The sequence below is a fragment of the Pseudonaja textilis genome, chromosome 14 (assembly GCF_049901715.1).
Source record: "Pseudonaja textilis isolate UNSWEBS1 chromosome 14, rPseTex1.2, whole genome shotgun sequence".
NCBI lineage: Eukaryota > Metazoa > Chordata > Lepidosauria > Squamata > Elapidae > Pseudonaja > Pseudonaja textilis.
Window position 1 is genome coordinate 11,901,245 of NC_142003.1, and position 21,414 is coordinate 11,922,658.

At 53.4% G+C, this 21,414-nt stretch overlaps 1 protein-coding gene across 9 annotated transcripts in view; it reads left to right on the forward strand.

Moving 5' to 3' along the window:
* The window catches only part of TSC2 (TSC complex subunit 2), a 46,258-nt gene extending 25,489 nt beyond the window's left edge, over positions 1-20,769 (forward strand). For 2 of the 9 annotated variants that reach the window (XM_087912562.1, XM_087912563.1), the window contains exons 26-42: positions 1,236-1,367; positions 3,804-3,968; positions 4,302-4,454; positions 5,824-5,933; positions 6,998-7,180; positions 7,832-8,047; positions 12,148-12,216; positions 13,746-13,900; positions 15,081-15,586; positions 16,441-16,516; positions 16,817-16,903; positions 17,183-17,369; positions 17,960-18,099; positions 18,474-18,552; positions 18,754-18,845; positions 19,355-19,453; positions 19,919-20,769. In XM_087912562.1, coding sequence (XP_087768688.1) covers positions 1,236-1,367; positions 3,804-3,968; positions 4,302-4,454; positions 5,824-5,933; positions 6,998-7,180; positions 7,832-8,047; positions 12,148-12,216; positions 13,746-13,900; positions 15,081-15,586; positions 16,441-16,516; positions 16,817-16,903; positions 17,183-17,369; positions 17,960-18,099; positions 18,474-18,552; positions 18,754-18,845; positions 19,355-19,453; positions 19,919-20,083 — 2,614 coding nt within the window. In that variant the 3' untranslated portion in view covers positions 20,084-20,769. The remainder of the gene's footprint in view (positions 1-1,235; positions 1,368-3,803; positions 3,969-4,301; positions 4,455-5,823; positions 5,934-6,997; positions 7,181-7,831; positions 8,048-12,147; positions 12,217-13,745; positions 13,901-15,080; positions 15,587-16,440; positions 16,517-16,816; positions 16,904-17,182; positions 17,370-17,959; positions 18,100-18,473; positions 18,553-18,753; positions 18,846-19,354; positions 19,454-19,918) is intronic. The other 7 variants (XM_026703994.2, XM_026703995.2, XM_026703999.2 and 4 more) reach the window with 5 other exon arrangements.
* The last annotated feature ends 645 nt before the right edge of the window (positions 20,770-21,414 follow it).

The window sequence follows — 21,414 nt, forward strand, 5'->3', positions numbered from 1 at the left end:
TGGAGAAGAGAGAAGGAATGCAGAGCCTTCGCCTTCCTTCTTGGTGAAGAAGCCGGACTCACCCTCTTGGGGTGCCTGTCCTCTCATCCCCACGTCTTGAGGTGGCTGAAGTGCTCTAGGGGGGTCTCAGTTCCTCTCCCAGTACTGTCAACCATCGGAATGGGATGCCAAGCGGAGACCGGAGTGTAGACTTCCTGACTCAGGTTAAATCACAAACATTGAAATGTCTCAAATCGGTCTTTCTCATGGGTACCTTTCCCGCTTTTTTGCCGTGGCTCTGTCACCACTAACTTGACCGAATATTTTATTCTCATCAAGTTGAAATATTGCTGATTTGTCAGTTCAGGTCAGAATTGGGGTAGAGTCTCCACAAACTCTTTCCAAAAACCCTCGGAATCTGTTCCTCTCCAAAGGAGAGATCCTCTTGATTAGAGATTAGTGGTTCTTGTGACTTGCTTCTAAACAGAACATTCGCCAGAAATCCCCAAACTATGAATAAATTGTAGTCAGACTTGGTATGTTTTCACAGAAGCAGCTCAGGTAGGAGATACAAGAATGTGTTTGTCTGCCTGGGAAGAAGTGCATATGCTCCCAGCCCCTGATGCCTTTCTCTGGGGGTGTCCTGATTCAAGCCTAGACTAGAGTGGCCCCTCCCACTGAGAAAAACCTGCTTGCTTTGAAATGAAATAATCCTGTTTGGCAGTAGGAAAAAGGCAGCAATTCTTATCCCCCGTCTTGGGCTTGTCCTGGTTCAGCCCTGGAGTTGCTTCCGTAGGAGCCTTGTGACTTTGTGGGTCACTTGGGGCAGTGATGTGAAAGGCACCTTGGGGGTCTCTGGGCCTGTCTCTGCCCACTCAGCTGCTCCCTTGTCCGATGCACCTTCACATTCCAGCTGCCACTTTCAGTCCTCCTTTGTGTTAAGTTGCGCTAATTTCATCTGGTTGTGTGTGATTGGTTTGTGTTCTGTTTTATTTTGGGTTGGGGTAACACTGAGCATTCTGGAGCAAAACAGGGGCTTGTTGTGTTTAAAATGTTCATGCTGTTAAGTTTTTCTTGTTTTTTAATTCCCTTCCCTCCTTTTTTTTGGCCTTTTGTCTTCTGTTTTTTTCTTCTTCTTTTCTTTTCTTTTCTCCACCGTCTTCCGGGGCGTTTGTGGCCTTTCACATCCCATCCTTCCAATGATTTCTTTCCTGTGCAATCACGCCTCTCTGGTTCTGATGCTGCTTTGCCCTTAGTAGCTTTAAAATAGCCAAAAATGCCAGGCCAATCTTGAACCAGTCTCCTCCCGTGAGAGCCCTGAAGGATCCCTCGGCCGTTGATGCCTTCCGCTCCCGCAGCATCAGTGTGTCTGACCATGCAGCCCACAGGTAGTGACGCTTGGACAAGAGGAGGAGGAGGAGGAGGAGGAGGAGGGTGGAGAGCAAGGGGGGGGGTGTCTCTTGACTGTGCTGATGGGGCTGGGACGGTGCATGTTGGGACTCCCGCTTGGCTTCCTGATGCCCACCCTCACAGTAGCTTTGCAAGCATGTTGATGCATGTTTCAGGATAACGGTCTGAGTTCGGTTTGGTTTGGCTTGGTTTGGTTTGAAGGGATCGTGCTGTTGCTTGGCCCAGATATTCCCCCTTCCCCCCGACCATTTCTTAGGGTATGACAGGTTGTGGTTGCTTCTGGCTTAAACCTTTCAAAGGGTGGTTATTCCACGGCCGAAATGAAAGCAGCCTGTTTGCTGGCTCTGCGCTTCGTAATATCAGTGTTCAAAACCTGTGCAGACACCACAGGATGGAGTGGAAATGGGGATGTGGAACTTGAGATCTTTGGAGAATGAACGGTTCAGGCTTGCCACCTCATCACCTTCCGTAGCTCTGTGTTTGGTTGGAGCAATTCAGAAGAAGGAAGGCATCCAGAATGCATCTCTTTCCTATCCAAGGCAAACGTAACATTCTCTGCAAGAAAAACCCACTCAGGAATTCAGACATGTATTCCCTGCTGCCTGAAGGCTGACCTTCCCCCAGCCCCGTCAGAGCTAATCTGGACTCCCTTCAGCCAACGTTTGGAAGGTAACCATAACCGGGGCTGCTTTACTGTCTCCCTGACCAGCTGGGAGGAAGAGGAAGAAAGGAGGGGATTTGCGAGTCTCGTCTTAGGCATCATCAGAGCCGGTTCCTCGGTGATGCCTGGCAGGGGTGCCCTTCAACAGGGTCTGTGTCGAGGATCTGGGTGGGGAAGGGCCGGCTGCTGGTGAACTGGAACATGATCGTCCGTTATGGTACCCTAAATTCAACAGCTTTGGGAACATTTGGGGCAGCCTTTGCTTTCCCTGCTTTGGCAGCAGAGTAATTGCAGAGGAGCCCATCCCAGAGACGACCTTGTCTGGAAGCTCACATGCTTTCTCCCAGTTAACTGGAAAAGAAAACCAAACAGACAGAAGAACTGGGGAACGGGGGGGGTTTTCCTGCAGACAACAACAACAGTCAGATGTAGGTTAACGAGCAGCCAAAGAGGAGCCAACACAAAATCAGGCAACGGGACTCAGATATGAAAGCTGATGTGCCTTGGAACAAAATTCTGCACCTTCAGAACTTGTTTGTGAAAGAATTCTGCTTGAGGAGGGGACACGGTGGGGGTTTCTGCAGGGTTAGGGTAAAACAAGCAAGATGGCCACCCAAACTGCTTTGGATGGCGCACTGCCCTGTGGCAGCCACCATTTTTTCCATTTGGGGCAAATCCTGCGGTGTTGGGTGCGCTGTCCATTTTGAGCCGGGTCCGACACTCGGGCTTTCACCAGCAGGTTGTGGTTCTGTTCCCAGAAGGAGCGGAAGAGGCCAAGAAGGGGACAGGATTGGCACATTGGTTTCGATTTAAATGTAACAGGACAGTTGCCGTGTGTGTGTGTGTCATGTGATCCCCTTTTGCAGTCTTCTGACAAGCCAAGTCAATGGGGGGAAGCCAGATTCCCTCAGTCACCATGTTGCTCACTTAAGAACCACAGCGATTCACTTAACAACCCTGCAAGAAAGGGGGCAAAATGGGGTGAGACCCACTTAACAGCTGCCTCACTTAGCGCTCAGATTTAGGGCTCAGTTGTGTTCTTAAGTCAAAGACTATTGACTATTAAGCTAACGTGTTTTAATCAATGCTTAATATTAAATACTGGTATTAAATACAAGGTTTCCCCCAAATATCAGACTTGGTGGACTTGAACATCTCAGCCAGGGGAGCCACCTGGGGGCCTTGCAGGGCTCTTGTTATGGGGCTAGAGCCAGGGGAGAGAAAGCAGTTTGCAGCCCCCCTGGGTTGTCCGGAAGCGGGAGGGAAACATTGCTGATTTCCTGCTCCCATGTTTGATTCAGTGGGAATCTTTCTGTTTGCATTTTTCTGAGGTATTTCAGTTTGATTCCTTTGGTTTTTTTTCTTTTACAAAGTAAATTCATTTTCATACATAATTACCTGGTTTAATCCTGAATCAGCCACTAGACCCCTTGCTGTTCAGTCAGAGACGAGCACGAGTCCTGGAAATGACCGGCAGTCGGTTCTTGCCAGGTCCTCTCCGATGCCACCCGGCCCGTCTCTGCTTCCGGGAATAGATGAAGTAGCCCCCCCGTTTCCCTGCGTTTGCTTCCCGGCCCTTGAGGCTTCGGGGCTCCCCAAGCCAGCGTGAGGCCTGTCAGTTAAAACTGTCCCAGAATCGGATAGATCTGCCCACAACTCAGCCTGCTGCATGCTTAACGGAATTCGGGGGCCTTTATCCCTTGGGAGAGTTGATCTTCCCAATTATCACCTTCTCCCTGCCCCCCTCTTCTAGCCGGATTCAAACCTCCATTACCAGCTCCAGCCTGGGCTCTGCCGATGAGAACTCCATGGCTCAGGCCGACGACAACCTGAAGACCCTCCACTTGGAGCTGACCGAGACCTGCCTCGACATGATGGCCCGCTATGTCTTTTCCAACTTCACAGCTGTGCCCAAAAGGTTGGAGTAGCTGCTCTCCGCTGGTGTTTGCAGGGGCTTCTTCCCAGGGGGATAAGTCCAACACCGGAAGCATTCAGGGCTGGAATTGGTGCAAACTCTAATCTCTGCCTGTCCGAGTATCAGCCCCTCAAGTCAAGAATGGGGCTTGAAGAGATTGCGTGCTCGGGGGGGATGGAAAATCAGTTGAGAATTATGGCTCTTTGATTCACCTACTTCTGGAGGTGGGAATGGGATTTGGAAGGTTTCTTTGGGAAACTTTAAATGAATGTTGAGACCTCCCTATTCAGAGGGACTTCGATAGCATCTTTATCCTTGTTTCCTGCGGGCTTTTAGGTCTCCGGTGGGAGAGTTCCTCTTGGCTGGAGGGAGGACCAAGACGTGGCTGGTGGGGAACAAGCTTGTTACCATCACTACAAGTGTTGGGACAGGAACCAGGTCCCTCCTGGGCCTCGACCACGGAGAGCGCCATAATGGGGCAGAATCCAGGTAAGCCTCCTACAGCTCTTAAAGTAAGAGGGTCGGAACATTAATGACCATGTTATAACGGCAAGGGAAGGTGGAGTTTTGTCCAGATTTTAAACATTGACATTGTTTAGATCAGTATGATGCGTGAACTTCAGCTCCCAGAATTCTCCAGCCAGCACATATAAACTTGCCAAGGTTGAGAAAGGCCGGTTTGCAGTGGTAAAAGCAGCCTCGATCGGAAGGCAGAGACGGAGCATGGAAGAACGATCTGGCTCTGCAGGATTAAAAGTCATCCCTCTTGGCAGCTAGTCCTCTGGGAGGTTCTGCCACCATTATGGGTTCCTTCACTGTAGCACAACAACAGAAAATGGTGCAGTAAACAAATTTGCCGATTATGATACCTATATGCTTAAAACATTGCGTTACATCAGAAGCAAACAAATGTTCTTGACACTGATGCCACTGCCCAACAAATAGTCTATCGGATGTGGGCACTGGAAGCATGTTCTCCGCAGAAGTCCCAAGTCCATCTTGCCTTACATTTCCTGTTCTGACGGGCAGCTGTTAGTTGATCACTAGACTGACTTTCCAAGGCATGAACTGGGAATGCCCCCCTCGCTCCCGCCTTCCCTCCCAACCATTAAAACGACACGAGGATACCGCTAGTACACACGTGCATCATCAAGCTGGCATCAAAGTTAAACTTGCACATGCATCCAGCATTAAGTCCTCTCGCCAGTCTCGCCCTGCTCTGGTGCCCGGGGAAAACCCAGGCCTTAAGTGCTCTGGGGAGAAGGGAGGCCTGCTGAACGTCAGGAAGGGGGTTCCCGCTTCCTCAATCCCAGAGGATGGCAGTGAGGAAAGGGAGAGGACTAGGAGTGGGGCCACCTCACCTGATCTGGAAGGACGGGCAGGTGTCCTTGGGGAGAAGCTGCCTGGCAGGCAGCCTGGCCTGGAGGGCTTTTAAAGGTAATAACAGGCACTTCGATTTGCACCCAGAAGGAAACTCAGTGAAGGTGTGAGACGGGCAAATGCAGGGGCTCCCATTCCGCCTGCACCCCCGGATTCTAGAACACGGGTAGTGTCTGGGTGGCCTTCAAGGGCAGCCCCATGTAGAATGCCTTGCAGCAGCTAGCCAGCCAAGGTGTCCCGGTCCAGGAGGAAGCACAATTGGTGCCCCAGGTGAGCCTGTGCAAAGCCATGGCTACCACCTGCTCTCGGGAGGACCCCAAGTTGCACGCCCGCTGGAGCCTGGGGGCCAAAATTGGGGAGTCTTGCCAGGGTTGAGTCGAAGCCTGTCTATAAATCCTGAGCTGTGGGTTAAGGTTCAGGCCCAAAAGAGTCTCCTGTTTCCTGATGAATTGACAGGAAGATTGTTTCTGATTCCCAGTTCAGATCACAGCTTGCAAGTGAGGCAGTCAAAGGAGGCGCCGGCAAAACTCGAATCTCAGGCTGGCCCACAGGTGGTTCGAACCCGCAGCCGAGTCAGGTCCATGTCAGGTAAGGAGCCTCCCAACACAAACATGACTTTAGGGGCAGGAAAACGTACTTGGCATGGTGGCGGTTAATCCTGTAAAAGACTAAGCTTGCTGTTTGTGGGCTCTGCTGAGCTGGGAGCCTTTGTCCATCGAAGGAGTAAAATAACTAAAACGGAAAATGCCGGGGTTGGATCCCGATCTCCCCGTCGTCCTATCAGCAGTAATGCCAGGTGTGTGGTGTCAGGCTCTGGTTTCTGATTCTTGCGGCTGAGCATTCGGTGATTCCAGGAAGGGCCCCTTTGTCCGAGGAAGAAAGAGGGGCAAGGAAGCTCCCAGCGCCCAAATGCTGGCGGCCTCCACAGGGCCAGTGGCATGAAATGACTCGGCCTCTTGCTTGGGAACGGAAAGTGGAAGTGTGATGGCAGCCACCAAGGCTTTTGACTACAACTCCCATTAAAACCCAGTCAAGGGAGCTAGTGACTGACTGAAGGGAGTCGTAGCCCAGAATGTCCGAAGGGAACCAGGTGGCCAATCCCTGCTTTCAATGGGAGGAACGCGTCCACCGGCTGGATCTCTCAACCTCTTCGCTCTCCTTCAACCCTTTTTCAGTTGGAGCGGCCTGAGCCCAACTTCAGAGCCTGTTGCCAAGTCTGCCTTCAGCAGGGCGCAGGGAGACGGCTGGTCTTCCGTTGCTTCTGCCAGCTGGCCTGGATGGAGCCAAGGAGCAGAAGCCCGGCCTTCCTTGAACCTCCTTGCACACCCCGGGAGGGGGGGGGTTTCCCAGGCGCCGCTCCCCTCCTCCCCCCGCTGCCCCCGGGGACTTGCACCTGGAGGGGAGGAGAACCGAGAGCCTTGGGCGGAGCGGATTCTTGGAATGCCCCAGAGGAGGGATGCCTGGGCGACTGCGCGGCTGGCTGAAAGAGAGGGGCCTGCCATGCTGGCAGAGAAGGGCAGGGGTGGAACTCCGCCCCCTCTTGGGAAAGGGGTCGGCTGCTTCCCCTCCCGTTGCCCCCCTGGGTTGCTCCTCCTGAGCTTCGGTTTAGCCTGGAATGCAGGGCAGCCCCGTGACTCCCCTCTCTTGGGCAGGAGGCCATGCTTTGCGGGTTGGTGCTCTGGACAGCTCTGCCTCCCACTTCTCAACCAGCACGGGACCCCAGGCGCCCCCAAGCTCTCCTGCGCCTGCGCCCCAAGCTGAGAAGGCTAACCTGGCTGCTTACGTCCCCCTCCTGACTCAAGGCTGGGCAGAAATATCCGTGCGGAGGCCAACAGGTAGGTGCGCCACGCTAACTAGCACCGCGAGTCCCAAAGGGGCTTTATTTTTTCCAAGAGGCAGCTGGACTTTCTGGTTTTTCTTTGAAGACGTTTCCCTTCTCATCCAAGAAGCTTCTTTAGCTCTGACTGGATGCGGGGGAAGGGAAGGATTTATGTTCTGTGCATTCAAAAGGATGCAAATGACTGGCTGTCTGCAAGGAATAGAAATCCATTCCTCACCATCCAATCAGAGCTGAAGAAGCTTCTTGGACGAGAAGGGAAACCTCTTCAAAGAAAAACCAGGAAGTCCAGCTGCCTCCTGAAAAAGCCCCTTTGGGACAACCGAGACCTGGAGGACTGAGAATCTCCCTGGATGTTTAGCACCAGGAGGGCGTCTTCCTATGCCTGTCGAGGGAATGGGGGCAGCTGGGAGGAGCCCGCTCTCCGTCCCTGATGCTCGTGTTCCAGAGGGTTGTTGGTGGTGGAGAGCAGAAGGCGACCCGGCTGGCGCTTTCAAAGGGATCCAGTCTGGAGCTGGGCTGGGAAAGGAGTCCGGGTTCCTAGAAGGGCAGCCTTCCGATTCTTTGGGGGGAACCTTGGAAGGGAGTTTTGTCCTTCTCTCCCCAGATGAGGCTGCCCAGCCCTGGCCACGTTCTTCTCTCTCCTCAGGTAACACCAGCTGGCTGATGAGCCTGGAAAACCCGCTGAGCCCCTTCTCTTCCGACATCAACAACATGCCCCTGCAGGAGCTCTCCAACGCCCTGATGGCAGCCGAGCGCTTCAAGGAGCACCGCGAAACTGCCCTGTACAAGTCCCTCTCGGTCCCCTCCTCCAGCCTGTCCACGGGAACAGCCAAGCCGTCTCTGCTGCAGCGCTCCAACACAGGTGAGGCCCAGCGCGGGAGGCCCCACGGGAAGCACCACCTGTCCCAAGTGGCTTCACTGCGGAGTGGCTGCTTTGCACGGGAAACGTTGGCCCAGCCTGAGCCTCCAGGCTAGTCTGAGGGCCATAAATAGCCCCGTTGAAAGCCTCTTTTACAAAGCCATCAAAAACACCTCCTGAATAAGTTCAAGCCTTTCAGGTAGAAATGCAGGATGAAAAGGTCAATTCAGTAGATCTGGATTCATGGGTTTGGGTTTGTTTGATGGGCCATAAACAGTAGCAGGAGACCTTTCTTGCTGCTCTCCCGATACGGAACTAAAATCCGCATTTATTTCCCTCTAGCCAGGCGGAGGAGGAGGAGGAGGAGGTGGGGGGGTCTTCAGCTGGGGGCATATTGGAACAAGAGGTTCTAGGCCTCGGCTGACCTTGGCTTCAGTCTCTGGTGCAGCCCATCTACAGTGCAGTGGAGAGTCATACAGGCAGTTCATACTTAATGGCCACAGTTGGGCCCGGAATCTCAGCCATTGAGCAAAACAGTCGTTAAGCAAGAAGTGCGTTGCTCAGCAATTGCAGTTCTGGCACTCACCTTGCAGTCATTAAGTGATGCGTGGATTAAATGGACTGGATCCCTGGTGAAGAGCGCACCTGCCCCTGGAAGGGTGGGGTGGGGCCAGGTGGGGGGCTCTCCTCAGGCACTGAAAATCCTCCCTGCCGAAATCCAAGCAAGGTTTTCAGCCCCCCGAGGGAGAGGCACTGGCCTAGCGCTAGGTTCCCCCCCCCCGCGCTCCTTAACCGACTGCACTGCCTCTCTGCTTGGATTTCAGCTCCCTCTTCCCTTTAGGGGCTGGTTGGAAGAGCTGCCTGCCAAAGGCTCCCCCCTCCCCACTGTACACCTCCTTCCCGCAGGATGCAGAAATGGAGCTTTAAGCCATCGGTCATTGCACCCTGCGGGAGGGTACCAGTTCTCCTCCGGCCATGGAAGGAAGCTCCAGTTGGGTGCAGGAACAGAGCGCAGGCCTTCAGGAGGTTTGGCTCCCCTCTGCGCACAGAATCCCTTTGGCAGGCTCAGGAACCGGGTCCTAATCTTCAGTCCTGTAATCGCTTTGCTGGGCCTGCCTGCTTTGGAACAAGCGGCAGCAGGGCTTACATCTTGCACACTGCAGTAATTCTGCCACGGGGCTGGCATGTAGAATTGTTCCTCTTCTAATGTGGTTACTCAGTAATTTCACACGGAATTCTTGGAGTTTACAGCTCACTGGTCTCTCTTCAGAAAGCTGCACCATTGCGGAAGAAGATTCCTACTTTGCTGTCTATTTTGTGAAGGGCACATTGTGAAGATTTACCTCTGCTGTCAGATCTTTGCTGAGGAGCCTGTTGTGGTCATGTCTTCCATTTTTGGCACACTCTTAATCCAATGTGTTCAGCAACCATTAATTGTGCCATGCATTTGCCGGTACTGCTGTTAGTGCCAGTCCATTAGAGCAGCGTTTCTCTACCTCGGCAACTTTTAAGATGTGTGGAATTCAAGTCCCAGAATTCCCCAGCTAGCATTTGTGGCCAGCAGTCGACAAACCTTAAACTTGCTGAGGCTGAGAAACTCTGAGGAGGTGCGTTAATGTTTGTGTTGGGCTGCTGCTCTTAGCAAGGCCTGTAGTAAAGAGCTGCATTCAGAAGTGGGAGAGATGTCCGGGCCTCAAGAGCCAGAAAGCTTAAGAAGGGCAATTAAGTCCCTCCTGATGCTTCCAGGGCATGACTCACCCCATAGATGCCAGGCAGGGCAGCCTCAGCCTTTGGGGCTGATAGGTCTGGTGCTCCTGCATTGCAGCTGCCATGAAGCTCAACTTCCATTCCGGGCTCCGTCGCAGAACAGGACCTGCCCAGCTCTCCTTGGTAGCAGAGCCTGTTCTGGACTGGCTGCAGGTCGTTTCCTCCTGGACGGCAGCAGGGCTGGCTGCTGGTGCGCCTGTGTGCAATTTCAGCCCCAGGATGTCTCCTTCGTGCCTCTGGCCCTTCAGCAATATCCTTCGCCATTACTGGCCATCTCTGGAGCTGAGGGAAGGGGCAGCTGTGCTGGTTTGCTATCTCCAGCGGACCCTGGGCGGATATCACTCCGCATCCCTGCTCCTGTCTCCGCAGTGGGGAGGGACAGTCCGGTGTATGGTCACGGTGGCTCAGGAGGTTAGAACGCTGGTTGGGCTTAATCGGAGACAGGCTCGTGCTGGAGACCTGTTGCTGCTGCAGGGCGGGGTGAGCTCCCATCACAAGCTCCAGCTCCTGCTATAAGCCAGTAGTTTGAATGTGGGCGACACGTGGGTATCACTTCGATGGGCAACTTCACGGGGACACAAGAGAAACCCCCAGCTGGGCGTCCCTTGGGCAGTAGTGATGCCAGGGGCAAATCCTTTGCTGCTTCCAACATGGGGAAAAAACCTCCAGCCTTTCAGCAAATGTGTTCTCGGTGCGGAGCATTGTCTTGTCCTTGAAATCCGACAGCCAGCGCAGCCTCCACATCTATGTGGCTTCTCATCTGCTGTAGGACTCGGGTTCTGATGCTCCCGTCTGAGGAAGAGGACAAGACTCTTGGTCTGGCTTTAGGACAGTGGCAATCATCTCAAAGCAGCTTGCGGAATTAGCTCAAGTGCTGGTTTTGTTTTGTCATCAGGGATTAGCACCGCTCTCCTCTTCCAGTCTCTCTAAGAAGAGCCACTCAACGTTTTTGTCAGCGCTTTGCTTCTTTTGCTAAGGTTTGCAGGGATGTCCCAGGATAGGTCTGCTGTATTCTTTTTTATATTCTATTTAAAGGGCTAATTTGGTTTAGCTAGAAATGGGGAGACGGTGAGTTCTAGCCCTGCCTTAGGCATAAAAGCCAGTCCGCCTCTCGTGCACTTGAGCTGGGGGGGTGGGCTTGTGCCTCCTATGGCCATGAGGTGCCTCTCCCTCTCCTCAGGAAAAGCACAACGCCTGCCTTGGAGCCAGAACAGGGGGGTAATCGCAGGTCCACTTCGTTTTGGAACAATGGTCGATTCCCTGGGAATGCTGCATGTTTTGCGATGGATACTTTTCCAGGTGCGAAGATGCGGGGAATGCAGGAAGATGCTTATCCATCTGATGAGGTCCAACCATGTGTATGTGAAATGACAGACCAGTACATTAATTGTAGCAAATGTGCTATGGAAAAACACATTGCATTTGAGAAGACATTGTTTTCTCAATTTCTCAAAAGGATACAAAATGTACATATGAAAATGTACTTTGTGCTGGCTTTAAAAAAAAAAAAAGTAACTAGCAAACCCCATAAGAGAGAGTCTGTGCGTGTGTGTGCTTGCACATTGTGTTAATATAGTAGAAAAAGGCCCCAGAAAATATATCATAAAACAAGTTCAGAAAAGTGACTAAGTTAAAAGTTAATTGCAGTGAATCAGATATAAATTTGTACTTCCTGTGTGGTATAATAAATGTTACAGTCTATGGGAGGTAAATTAAATTGATTTTAAGTTCCACAAATCCTTTAATATCTGCTTTGCCAAAACTGAGCTGATGCTAAATGGCAGCATTATGAAATGTTTGAAAAGTCACAATTACTTAACATCTATGGATTTTTGCATATTCACACTGACTATCTCGCGTAATGGTAACTATAACTCAGTATTTAATTTAAGCATTAAGTGCCTACTTAGGATTCTCAAACAAGGGTAACAATCCTTACAGGAGTTAGAGAGTTCAGAGAAGGAATAAATTTAGAGTTCTGAATTATCAAAACTAAATAATTGTCTGATAAGCCTGAAATGCTGGAAAATTAAATCTGTTTTTCCCAACAGGAAATTACAATTTATAGGGAAAATCTTGAAAGACGCCTGCGCAAGAGAAAGTTATTTACTAGTGTATAATTTCACTCCCCCTTCCTTTTTTCTTTTTTAAATCATCCACTGTAGGGTAGGCAGAAAATATTAGAAACTGTCGTGCTCCAATTCCTCCATCTCTGCTTCTGAGCCTTTTATATATTTATTTGTGGTTGCGGTTATTTTTCCCCCCCTCCGTATTGTCTCTCTGTCTCTCCTCTCTTCCCTTTTGATGTAGCTCCTCCCTTGCTTTTCCCTCCACAGTGGCCTCTTTCTCTGCCATGGGCCTGACCGGCTCTCAAGGAGGGCTGTACAGGAGCATTTCCTGGGCAGGTATATTTGCATCTTTTCAAGGAGGGCGTTTGCTGCTTGGCTTGGCTTTTAAAGGCAGCTTGGTGTGGAAGGAAGCATGCCTGTGATTCATGGCGAGGGCTTTTCTCCGTCCTTCCGTCCGTCCATCTTTCTTTCTCATCCACCAGCGGAAGGAGGAAGGGGAGGAAAGGTGGCCCAGGCAGAGGCAGCCTCTGGTCGCTGGTCGCTCAAAACGTCTGAGGGACAAAACCTGCCGCTCCTTGGACCTTTTCTTACCACTTCGGTTCCCCTTCTGCTTTCTGCCGCGTTCAGTTGTACTTCCTTGTGGTCGTGTTCTGCAAGTGACTCTGCCCCAGTCTCAAGCTGTGGAGCTCACCCTGTAACGGCTGGACGCCAGGGAGTTCCAGTATGGGCGGAGGAGCTGGAAGGGAGGCAGCTGCCAGGGGCCCTTGCTCAGGGCAAAAGCAGCCACCAAGATCCATGGGGTGTTCGGGCCCTGGGAAGCCCTTTTCAAAGCCCTTTGCTGCTACTTCAAAATAATAGCACAACATCAGTGCAAAACCTGCCTTATCCTCCCCTTATCACCTTGTCAGCAGCCCCAGTTATATACTTCATTATCAGGCATGTGACAGTTGGATAGAAATATATGATAAGCATGCTATTTGCTAAAAAGAACCGGGGATTTTAATCAGGGGCATTGGTGAAGTTGGCCAGAAGTCTTCTGCTTGAACAGTTTAATAGATCACCACATTAGCAAGTGAGGATAGCTGGTTTTAACATTAAATCTGAAATAACTATTCTGAAATAGGCTACTCTGAAGGTCAACCAAGGTCCCTAAGGCTGGTGTTTTTTCCCTCTGTTGCTGATTCTGTTAAGGTAGAAAAATAAGTTTTAAAAGCTACCTTTAAAAAGAAGCTGGGCTGTCCAGCACCCCATCATCCAGCCAGGCCACCCCGCAGTTCTAACATGGTTGATTCAAGGGTCCAGTATTGTTGACACCTAGTGACATCTTAATAATGTTTGTGTAGAAATCTTGGTTTCTGTTTCACATCTCTGCATTTTGCAAGAAACCCTAAAAAGAGTAAAACGCTCAAGAATGAGTTGGAACTCGGTGAGCTTCTCGTTTGACTCCCACTTGGCCACGAATGAAGCAGCTGAACCTGGTGGTATGCCGGAGGCTGCCCCGCCTCTCCTGGCCTCCTCACCCATGCTGGGGAAACAGTATCGCCTGTGTAATGGGACTCTTTGTAGCGTCACAACAAGATTCCATATCTGATAGACTTTGGGCAAAGTTGTTAACAACATTGGACTAACTTTGCATTTGCTCCTTTGATCTCTGTGGGAGGAACAGGCTGGGGAATTCTGGGAGTTGAAGTCCAGAGTTAAAGTTGCCCAGGTTGAAAAACACTAGGCTAGCTTGTTTGAATTTTTGTTTGAAAAAACAGCCGCCCGGTGAAGTGGAAGGGAAGTACTTTGAAAAACACCAGAGTTGCCCTCAGGAAATACTTCTCCATCCTCACTCATTCCTGGCTCTTTGTATCTCTTGACAGAGTCTGCAGTCGTACCAGAAGAAGGCAGTCCCCCAGATGGAGACGGGAAAGGAGTGGAATTCCAGTCTGGATCTCAGGAGATTGAAGACTTTGAGCCCATGTGTTTGGGGCAGGGCCTGGGGGAGGAGGCGTTAGGCCGAGGAGCCTATTGTCGGGTAAGGACCACCAGGCAGAGCAGCTCAGGGGGCTTCCTGGTTGGAAGAGGTCCATCACGATGTGGGATGCCCTGGAGAGACGGAGCTCCAGAGACTCCCGGGGATCTGCAGGTTTTCGATTGCAGGAGGGAGAGTAACCACAGGGCAGGTAGAACTGTTCCTTGAAAGGAGATGCCTCTGCTGAGTATAGAATAATAGGGTTGGTAGGGACCTTGGAGGTCTTCTAGTCCAACCCCCCGCTTGAGCTGGAGAGCTAGTCCATCCCAGGCCAATGGCTGTTCTTCGATCTCTTCTTGAAATCCTCCCGTGACGGAGAACCCGCAACTCCCGGAGACAAGATTGGGAAATTTCAGGGGGGAAAATCACTGTAAAAAAAGTTCAGTAGAAAAGAAGAAAGACCCAAATAGAAGAGAAGCCACTGTAACTTCTTTTGGATTTTTTTAAAATACAATTTTCATTAAAGAAGTTTTCACAAGATAAAAACAATGCACATTTTAGAAAAGAAATAAAGAAAAATAGTGAATGGAGAAGAAAGAAAAGGGAAAGGCAAATGATAAAGAGATGATTAAGAAGGGGCTTTTCTTGACAATGGCTATAAAGGCATTTCTATTCTATGTTCTCTCATTACAATCTCCTTCTTTCCACAGTCTGCCTTTTGTAAATTGTCCACCCCATAAATCGCAAGTTCATTTCTTCCCACTTTTGCAAAAAAATACATGAGGGATTTCCAGTTACTAATAAATGGGATTATTTTCCTTTCCTTAATGGAGCAAGTCAGTTTAGTCGCCTTGGAAGATGCTGTGGATTGTTCGGCCACGTTTTGGAAGGCAGATTTGAGGTGCCTGCTGGGAGGAACATCCTAATGATCAGAATATTGACGGCCTAGAACAACGGCCAGCTCCCTTTGCTTTCCGGGCTGGGTAGAGGCAGGGCAGCTGCGGGCTGCCCGGGTGGCTGAAATTGTGTCCCCCTGTCCTGAGCAAGGAGTCGGGGGGCCTTCGGGGCGATGGCAGTGCTTCCTCCTGCAGGCGGCACAAACGGGGCTGCCCCTCGACTGCCTTGCTTTAGAGAGCCAGGACGTGGCCCCGGCCAGGTCGGGGGGCCTTCCGTAGCCCGCCCTGGGGGTGGAATGGTCCTCCACGTCCGCCCTGAGCAGGTGTTTGTTTCTCGCCCTCGGCAGTCGTTGTCAGCCTCCAGCCAGGAGGAGAAGGCCCCCAAAGCGGAAGAGCTGGCCGCCATCGGCATTCCCATCGAAAGGGCCAGGAACCTGGACGAGAGCCGGGCCTTCGAAGCCCTCTCTTTCCAGCCCTCCCAGACCCTCAGCAAGTCCAGCTCCTCCCCAGAGCTCCAGACCCTTCAGGAAGCCCTCAAGGATCCGGGTGGCGAGGAGCTGGCCCAGAAACTCAGCAGCGAAGGCAAATCCAAGTCTCAGTCTGGGCACCTGGAAGCAGAGGCCGCCGGGGGCTGGCTGGCCAAGGGGGAAGAGGACCAGGGCCCTGGAGGGGTGAGGCTGGCAGCGGCGGCCCCTGCCTCCTCTCCCCACTCCCCAACCGGGCACCGGCCGCGGGGATACACCATCTCTGACTCGGCCCCCTCCAGGAGGGGCAAGCGGATGGAGAGAGACCTCTTCAAGGGAAGACCAGCAGCGGCCTCCAATGCAGGGAAAGTTCCAGGCATCAACCCAAGGTGAGGGACGGGGACGGCAGAAATGGCGCTTCCCCCCACGGCGCCTCCTTCGGGACGGGCCTCTTTTCCCAGAATCCAGGACAGAAGTCTGAGAACTGCAGGAGGCAGTGGCGGGCACGAGCAGCAGCAGCAGCAGCCGCTCCCGAGATGGGTAGAACTACCTGGGAAAAGCCTTGGCCCAGCAGGTGGGGTGGGGGTGGATCAGTCTCAATCGGCCCCGCCCCAGTTTTGCTTCCCTTGGCTTCGCTTCGGTCTCTCCCCACATGCCCTTGGAGGCCACGGACACCCCTTTCCTCAGTGCCTGGGATAGAGTTGAGAAGGGCAGGGATTCTGAGCAGCTGAAGAGACAAAATAGCCGTGTTTTTATCTGCCCACTGAACTCCCGACTCGGGAGCCCCCAAGAAAAGGCCCGCAGAAGACAAGCCGCCTCGCTTGGAGTTGATAAGGAGGGCCAACCCTTCCTGGAGGCAGCCCTGGGAGCTGCGGCGGGAGCTGAGTGGCCCCTTGGCAAGGCCTGGTCCCCAGGGGCCCTTCCTGGAAGCAGCGCCTCAAGACTAAAGGCCAGGAAGAAGACCTGGGAAATGGCTCCCATCTCGCTTTAGGAGTGGCCAGTTTTTTTTCTCCTCCCCTCTGGACAGTCTGAAAACGGGAAGGATCGTGCCGGGACATTCTGGGTGGCTGCCGTCTCGTGGTCTTTTTTCCTGGCCTTTGAGCAGACCACCCAAAAGAGCGTTTCCTTTTTCACATCAAAGCGTTCAGCCTGGGTGATTGTGTCTTCCGTAAGGGAACGGTGATATGGAGGCCCCAATGCTGACGCAGGTCAACAGGTTTTCTTGCTTTTTTGCCCCCTTCAGCTTTGTGTTCCTGCAGTTGTATCATTCTCCTTTCTTCGGTGACGAATCGAACAAGCCTCTTTTACTGCCAAATGAGGTGAGCTTGAGCATGTTGAGACTGACTCCGGTCTGCTTCTCTGGCACTCCTGGGATGGTATCTGTGGAAGGGGATTCTGGGCTTTTGGACTACTGGACCCATGTGGCTTCCCTGCTTCCTGAGAATTGCAAGGAAGGCGAAGAGAGGCCCTCGGGGGCTCAGTGCTGGGAGAGGAGTTGCCCGTGAAAATACGGGTCTCCCAAGAAAATTGCCTGGGAGGTGTTTGTAACTGACCTTGTTTTACTATGTTAACACCCCCCCCCCCGTGTGTTTCTCTCCCTCTTGTCTCTTAATCCTTAGACCTTTGAGAACTCCATTCAGCTTCTAGATCAGATCCCTCCCTATGACACTCACAAGATTGCCGTCCTGTATGTTGGAGAAGGACAGGTGTGTGTGTGTGCCACGCCTGGGAAGAGAATGTCCCCGAGTCCCACTCCTGGCAGCAGCAGCAGCAGCAGCAGCTTCTTTGGAAGAGCTGGTCGCTCTTTCCTCGGAAGGGTCGGCTGCCCCGCCGGGCAGCTCCCTCTCAGGAGTCCTGGCCGCGGTTGAGCACACCGTCGTCGCGAAATCCTTGGGGGGGGGGGGTCAGAAGTAAAGACTGAAGAAGGGAGCCCTGGGGGTGGCCTGGGGTTCCTCTGAGCGCCTGCTTTCCTCCTCGTCCTGCAGAGCAGCAACGAGCCTGCCATCCTGTCCAATGAGCACGGCTCCTACAGGTACACGGAGTTCCTGACCGGCCTGGGCAAACTCATTGAGCTCAAGGACTGCCAGCCAGACAAGGTGTACCTGGGCGGCCTGGACGTGTGTGGAGAGGACGGGCAGTTCACCTACTGCTGGCATGACGACATCATGCAAGGTATGGGAGGCGATGGAGGCAGCTTCCCGCCTCCCCCGGAGCTATTTGGAAGCCCGCAGGGCCGTTGGGCTCTTCAGGTTCTGGGATTCAGTCCTTGCCGGGTGTAACCGAACTGATGTGGGAGTCGAGGCAGTGAAGCGGCAGCATAACAATTCCCTCCCGAAGGGGACCGGCCCCCGTAATGCCCCTTCATGCCATGCTCCAGCCTGCGAGTTGCCAGACAGATGTTAGCATCCACCTTCAGCTGGCATGAATGCCCCAGCTGAGGAACCCTTTGGAGCCTGAGGCTTGTTGGGTGACTGGACCTTGAGATGGTTGGGGAGGTTCTGAGTTCAAACTCTCGCTTTCCCTTCTGATCAGCTCAGAAAGATCCTTGGTTGAGCGAAGCCCTTCCCCAGTTCTCAGCCTCTAGTGGCACCCAGTCCTTTTCTCCAAGCGTGGAGTTTGGCTCCTGGAGTGAGGCGGCTGCTCTCCATCCAGCGAGCTGCCTAAACGCCTTGTTTGAAGTTGGGCTGCCCAAGGCGTGATCTCTTCTGCCGCTTGAGGCCTGAACTGTCTGCAGCCATTTTCCTCCCTTCTTGTTTTTATAGCTATTTTCCATATTGCCACTTTGATGCCCACCAAAGATTTGGATAAAAATTGCTGTGACAAGAAACGACATTTGGGGAATGACTTTGTGTCCATAATTTACAATGATTCCGGGGAAGACTTCAAACTGGGGACCATCAAGGTAAGGAGGAAGGCCCTGATTGGACCTGGGCAGCTGGTGGCTTTCCGATTGGCTCGCCTCTGGGTGGGGCTTTCTGCCCGTCGATGGGCGGGAGGGGATGAAGAGGGGAGCCCGCAGGTTGCCTCTGCTGTTCTGGGCTGAGAAGCAAGCAAGACCCCGAGCCCGTCACGGCTCTTCGGCACGAAGAGCGAGGTCAGTGACTGTGTCCCTGGGGGAGTTTTCCCTTTGGACTCTCCCCACTCGGGGTTCTGAATCGCTTTCCCAAGCAGGCTGCCCCGACACGGAAGGGATGGCTGCTCAGGTAGAAGAGACCAAAGTTTTGTGGTCCTCCTTAAGGCTGGTTCCTCCGTGTCGATTCTGCTTTGCCTTTCCAGGGCCAGTTCAACTTTGTTCATGTCATCATCAAACCACTGGATTATGACTGCAACCTGCTTACTCTACAGTGCCGTAAGGGTATGGCCAGCCTCCCTCCCTTCCTCCAACTTGGCAAAAGGTGGTGTGTGTGTGGGGGGGGGGGGTGTTGCAAAGGCTCTGGGCCTCGTACAGGGACCCAAGAATGGGTGCTGGTTGACTGGAATGTAGTGAATGCTGGAGGGTCGAGCGGGTTTGGTTTCTGCTCTCACCCTGCCATCTCCTCTCTCCCTGCCATCCCAGATATGGAGGGGCTGATTGACACAAGTGTGCTGAAGATCGTCTCAGACAAAAACCTTTCCTTTGTTGCCCGACAGATGGCGCTGCATGCCAACGTAAGTCTCCTTTGGGTGGGAGGGTACTTCCCCTTCTGCCGGCCCTACAGGGTAGAGCAGGCTCAGAAACGGAGGCTGTGTAGCTCAAGACGACTTTTACTAAAAAAACCACGTCTGAATGGGCTTCCCTCCCCCCCTCTCCTTTCCTGGCCCAGGCCTCTCTTGTGTGGCCGTTGCGGTGGCAGCTCCTCTTCCTCCTGTCCCTCAAGGCCTCCCCCCCCCTGCCCTCTAGAGCTTCCAAAGAAGCACAGGGACCCTCTGGCGGGGAAGGCGAGGGAGACTTTAGGGTTGCCCTGAGCACAAGATCTGCTGCCAGGAGCCGGAGCCCCTTCCAGACCTGGGGGAGCCCTCGAAGCGAAGTTCCTGTGGCAGCTGACCCCGCAGAGTCCGGCTCTCCCTGCGGAGCAGCTCCAGCTTGGCTCCCTGGGCCAGGGCCTGCCTGCGCCTCCAGGATGCAGTCAGGAGGGGCTCTCCGTTCAGGTGTGCTTCCTCCCTCCCTCCCTCCTCAGATGGCGTCCCTGGTGCATCACAGCCGCTCCAACCCCACCGACACCTATCCCTCCAAGTGGATCGCTCGGCTGCGCCACATCAAGCGGCTCCGGCACAGGGTAAGGGAGGGGCCCCCATAAAGCCGCCGATGTTTGAAGCAGGCAGAGGAGCCGCGGAGTCTTGTATCCCCACAAAAAAGGCAAACCTGTCCTGGGAGGAGCAGACTTTCCACACCTCCTGCAACACCATCCTGAACTTCAGCTCGCTTTTAGCCCAAACCGTGGCAGCTCAGATACTGCCCTGAACAGCCACCCAACTTGCACCTCTTGTGTGGGAGGCAGAGGCCTTTGGAGTGTGGATGGCTTGACTTAAATAATTTCTATGGCTGCCCATCTGGCGCCAGGGACTCTGGTTGGCATGCAGAGAGCAAACCCAACCTTACGTGCGAACCGTGCGCCTGAGCCATACAGACCAGGCTAGTCCAGCCGGTGTGGGGCAGCAGCCGGGTCTTTGGGGGGAGCTGCCTGGGCAGGGGCTGCTGCCATGGAGACCGTGCCTTTGCAACCAGCACCTCTTTCTTCCAGATCCGAGAAGAAACCCAGTTCCAAGAGGCTGGCTTCCCCAGCGTGCACCCTCCGGTCCCTGCGAAAGCCTCCGCCCGCGTCCCCCAGGACCCGGCCCCCACCTACGAGACTGGGCAGAGGAAGCGCTTGATCTCCTCCGTGGACGACTTCACAGAGTTCGTGTAGGGCCAAGGCTGCCCTGCTCCAGCCTCCAACTGCAGCCACTTCGGCCTCTTCTCAGGCAAACGAGCCGAAGTTGCAGCTCTGTGCTCCCTTGAAGGCTGCTGGCCTGACGCACAACTTTGCTGGGTTCTTCCAACCACCAGTTCTGTAATTTAAGCTTTTTAAAGTGAAGGAAGGCACCGCTCAGGCTTATGATGGTTGGCTTGAAATGGCAGAAGGAAACTCAGCAACCTGACGTTCGTGTCCCCGAGGCCCCCGGTGTCCTGGTGGAGGTCCATGAAATGTGCCTGCGGTGCACTTCCTCCCGTGGGGGTGATTTGTGACTCCTGCGGAGGGTTTGGTCTTGCGGGAGCTGGGGATCCCCTGGTCTCCAGAGGAAAGCCAACAGGTGGGCAGGTGCAGGTGGGCTTGAAGCCAAGCTCCAGGAGGCCTTGGGGCCTGAAATCTCTCCCAAGGGTGGTGGAGAGCAAAACCTGCATCGTCAGCAGCTCCCTTTTCAACAGGCTTCCGGGCCAGCGGGAAATGGGTTGTCTCCGGAGTCCAGTGGTTGGAGGTTCTGCTTGTGTGGCCAGAGGCCCTTCCCGGCCTCAGGCGGCCTTTGTCTCCCGATAAACGCTCACTGGAAAAGGTCTGATGCTTTTCCCCAAAGGGGGAGATTTGGGGCCAGCAATAAAACCTCCTCCAGCTCTCTTGCTTTTCTTGTCTCTTAGCTTTCCTTCAATGCAGGGGCCGGTTGGGGGAGGGGAAGTTAAGCTGTTGGTGGCACCAGGGGGAGAGGGGGGTCCTGGCTGCCGGTATCGGTCTCCCTTTGTGCCCGTTACGGCTCTTGTCCCATCGGCAGCGAGGCCCTGCCTGGTTCTCCTTGTTTCCTTGTCCAAATGATCAAAATCCTGGGGGTTGGAAAGGGGAACCCCCAGATTATCTCAGACAAACGGCTCTTTAGCCCAAACAAGTTGTGAAGTTGTAAAGAGGGCCGTCATGTGACTGACCTCATTCCACGGTCCGTTGTCCACTGTGGGGCACTTTGGGCCCAAACCAGAAGAGCAAACACCTATTTTCATCAAACTGCACATCGCAGCCACGTGATTGGGGGACGCTGCGGATGGCCATAAATGCAGGCTGGTTGCTCAGCGCCCAAAATGCAGCCCTGTGAAGGGGGAGGGGTGGGGTGGGATTTGAGTGGTTGCCAGAATTGAGGGTTCCCTGGATCACACACAAAGCTATTTCCAGCACAGTTGGGACAAAGGTTTGGTTCCCAGCCCTCTTAAACACCCGGGGTCCTCAAGATGTGACTGATGGGGCTTCCCCACCCTGGTCCCGGGAGGCTCCCTATC